The sequence below is a fragment of the Sarcophilus harrisii genome, chromosome 4 (genome assembly GCF_902635505.1).
Source record: "Sarcophilus harrisii chromosome 4, mSarHar1.11, whole genome shotgun sequence".
Classification (NCBI taxonomy): domain Eukaryota; kingdom Metazoa; phylum Chordata; class Mammalia; order Dasyuromorphia; family Dasyuridae; genus Sarcophilus; species Sarcophilus harrisii.
The window spans coordinates 85,921,273-85,924,860 of record NC_045429.1 but is presented as its reverse complement, the minus strand read 5'-3'; the positions used below and the strand labels follow the sequence as shown (position 1 = coordinate 85,924,860).

The window sequence follows — 3,588 nt, the reverse complement described above, 5'->3', positions numbered from 1 at the left end:
ATATCATTACTTGCATGTACAATTCATATTTGCTACAGCACATTGAGCCTGCACCAGCTGTGGGGAGAGTCATCATTGCTAGCCTGTGCTTTATTGCTATGTGCTTGTGTAATACCTCCCACAATAATGGATTTGTGCATACCTGTTTCTAATAAGATCTGTCAGCCCAGAGACCTGCTAGCAATCCCCACTTTCCTTTGGTGCTTTTCATATCTCTTCCTGAGAAGTCAGGGGTGGCGTGGCGTGATCACCTCTTTTTTAGTGCTTTCACTTCCCTTCCTCAGAAGTCGGGGGGAGGGAGTGCTGATCACCTCCTTTTTGGTGTTTTCACCTCATTCCCTGAGGAGTCAAAGGGGGGGGGGGTGACCAACTGTGTTCTGAAACAAAAGAAAGCAAGAGATGTAGAGGGGCGAAATTCCAAAAAGATATGCTTGAACCAGACAACCAAACTTAACACTAATTACCTATTCGATTAGAGACAATGACTCTATTAGGATATGTTTGGATAAATGACTCTTCTCATGGTTGGTGCTTGCTGAATGTTTGGTGCTAAGATAATCATAGGCAAGAAGGATTGGAGGGCAGAGAGAGAGGGGCGAGAGAGTCACTTAACTGCAGGATGAGGAGGAGAGATTGGACTCAGGACTCAAGGAACCAGGAGAGATTGTTGGCAAGCCTTGTGACAGTTTGTCTGCCTCCTTCACTTCTCCCCCTAAAGACCAAGGACTTTAATTAATCCTGGCTCTGCTTAAGCCTGAAGCCCTCCAAGAAGCTAGCCCATACTTTCCAATTATTCAATTGCTTTGGATCACTGACTACTGAGAAAAACCAAGCCTTTCATAGTTGATCATTGTACATTCTTTCTGTTATTATTTACAATATATTCCTGGTTCTACTTGTTTCACTCAGCATCAGTTCATGCACATCTTTTCAAGACTTTCTAAAATCATTTCAATTATCATTTTTTATGAAACAATAATATTCCATTACCTTCATATACCACAACTCATTCAGCCATTCCCTAATTGATGGGCCTCTACTAATTTTCCAATTCTTTTCTTCCACAAAAAGAATTGCTACAAACATTTGCATATATAGGTCCCTTTCCCTCTTTTATGATTTCCTTGGAATGTAGAACCAGTAATGGCATTGCTAGGTCAAAGGGCATGCATAGTTTGATAACTCCTTAAGCTAAATTCCAAATTGTTCTCCAGAATAGTTGGATCATTTTACAACTCCAGCAAAAATGCTTTAGTGTCCCAGTTTTCACATATCTCCTTCAACATTTATCATCTTTTTCTGTCATCTTAGTCAATGTGAGCGGTCCAAGATGTATCTCACTTTTGTTTTAATTTTCATTTTTTTAATCAATAATGATTTAGAACATTTTTTCATATAACTATAAATGACTGATTTCTTCATCTGAAAATTATCTGTTCCTATACTTTGACCATTTATTAATTGGGAAATTACTTGTGTTCTTATAAATTTGGCACAGTGAGTCCGAGCGCAGCCACCGAGTGTGGAGGTTGTTTGATAGGAACTCGGGCGCTAGTAACGCTAACAGCATGGCTGATCAGCTGACAGAAGAGCAGATTGCAGAATTCAAAGAAGCCTTTTCACTATTTGACAAGGATGGAGATGGTACTATAACAACAAAGGAATTGGGAACTGTAATGAGGTCACTTGGGCAGAACCCCACAGAAGCTGAATTACAGGATATGATTAATGAAGTAGATGCTGATGGTAATGGCACAATTGACTTTCCAGAATTTCTGACTATGATGGCAAGGAAAATGAAAGACACAGACAGTGAAGAAGAAATTAGAGAAGCATTCCGTGTGTTTGACAAGGATGGCAATGGTTATATTAGTGCAGCAGAACTTCGCCATGTGATGACAAACCTTGGAGAAAAGTTAACAGACGAAGAGGTTGATGAAATGATCAGGGAAGCAGATATTGATGGTGATGGTCAAGTAAACTATGAAGAGTTTGTACAAATGATGACAGCAAAGTGAAGACATTGTACAGAATGTGTTAAATTTCTTGTACAAAATTGTTTATTTGCCTTTTCTTTGTTTGTAACTTATCTGTAAAAGGTTTTCCCCCCTACTGTCAAAAAGAATATGCATGTGTAGTAATTAGGACTTCATTCCTCCATGTTTTTCTTCCCCTTATCTGCTGTCATTGTCCTGAAACTTTATTTTGGAAAATTGATCAAGTAAAATATGTTGCATGTGGCTTACTCGGGATATATCTAAGCCCTTCTGCACATCTAAACTTAGATGGAGTTGGTCAAATGAGGGAACATCTGGGTTATGCCTTTCTTTTTTTTAAAAGAAGTAGTTTTCTTTAGGAGCTGTCAGCATGTTGTTGTTGAAGTGTGGAGTTGTAACTCTGCGTGGACTATGGACAGTCAACAATATGTACTTAAAGTTGCACTATTGCAAAACGGGTGTATTATCCAGGTACTCGTACACTATTTTTTTGTACTGCTGGTCCTGTACCAGAAAACATTTTCTTCTATTGTTACTTGCTTTTTAAACTTTGTTTAGCCACTTATTTAAAAAAAAAATCTGCTTATGGCACAATTTGCCTCAAATCCATTCCAAGTTGTATATTTGTTTTCCAATAAAAAAAATAATTACAATTTAAAAAAATAAATAAATAAATTTGGCACAGTTCTTTATACATTTTAGAAATGATACCTTTATATCAGACTATCTCTAAAGATTTTTTCCCAGCTTTGTATTTTTCTTTTAATCATGTGTGTGCATTTTTAAATGTAATCAAAGTTGTCCATTTTCCCTTTGATAATGTTCTCTAGTTCACCTTTGGTTATAAATTCCTCTCTTCTGCAAAGATCTGATAGGTAAATTATCCTTTATTTTACTACTTTTTTATGATAGCATCTTTTATGCCCAAACCATGTAATCGTTTGACCTTATTTTGGTATGATGTATGAGATGTCAGTCTATGCCAAGTTTCTGACATATTATTTTCCAATTTTTCCAGCAAATTTTATCAGAAAGTGAGTTCTTATTCCAGAAGCTGGACTTTAGGGATTTATCAAATACTAGATTGTTATAGACCTTGATTATTGTCTTGTGTGTATCTAATCTATTCCACTGATTCACCATTCTATTTCTTAGCCAGTACCTAATAATTTTGATGATGGCTACTTTATAATATAGTTCAAGTTTGGTACTGATAACCACCATCATGTGTATTTTTTCCATTAATTGCCTAGGCTTATCTCTTCCTGCTCGCAGGAGACTTTTACATGAAGAGAAAAAAAAAAAAAATATATATATATATATATATATATATATATATATATATATATTTATCTTGGCTTATTTCTTTGCCAGGCCTTCTACAAAAAGATGAAAATAAAATTTTATTAATTACCTCTCTATGTTTGATTCTTTATCTAACCTGAATAGTACTTAGACAGATTTCAAACTAGATACCAAACTCTTAATGTTGTTGTTGACCTATGTTACCTCATTCGTTGAAGATAAACAAATAACCACACAGTCATACATTCCCTATCTTGTTGATTCTGAAATTCCTGGTCATTATTTA

The 3,588-nt window shown here is 35.8% G+C and overlaps 1 protein-coding gene across 1 annotated transcript; it reads left to right on the top strand.

Moving 5' to 3' along the window:
• Positions 1-1,495: 1,495 nt before the first annotated feature.
• LOC116419081 (calmodulin) lies at positions 1,496-2,672 on the top strand. Its single transcript, XM_031937079.1, has one exon. The coding sequence runs from the start codon at positions 1,569-1,571 to the stop codon at positions 2,016-2,018; it is 450 nt and encodes a 149-aa protein (XP_031792939.1). The 5' UTR covers positions 1,496-1,568; the 3' UTR covers positions 2,019-2,672.
• Positions 2,673-3,588: the final 916 nt, after the last annotated feature.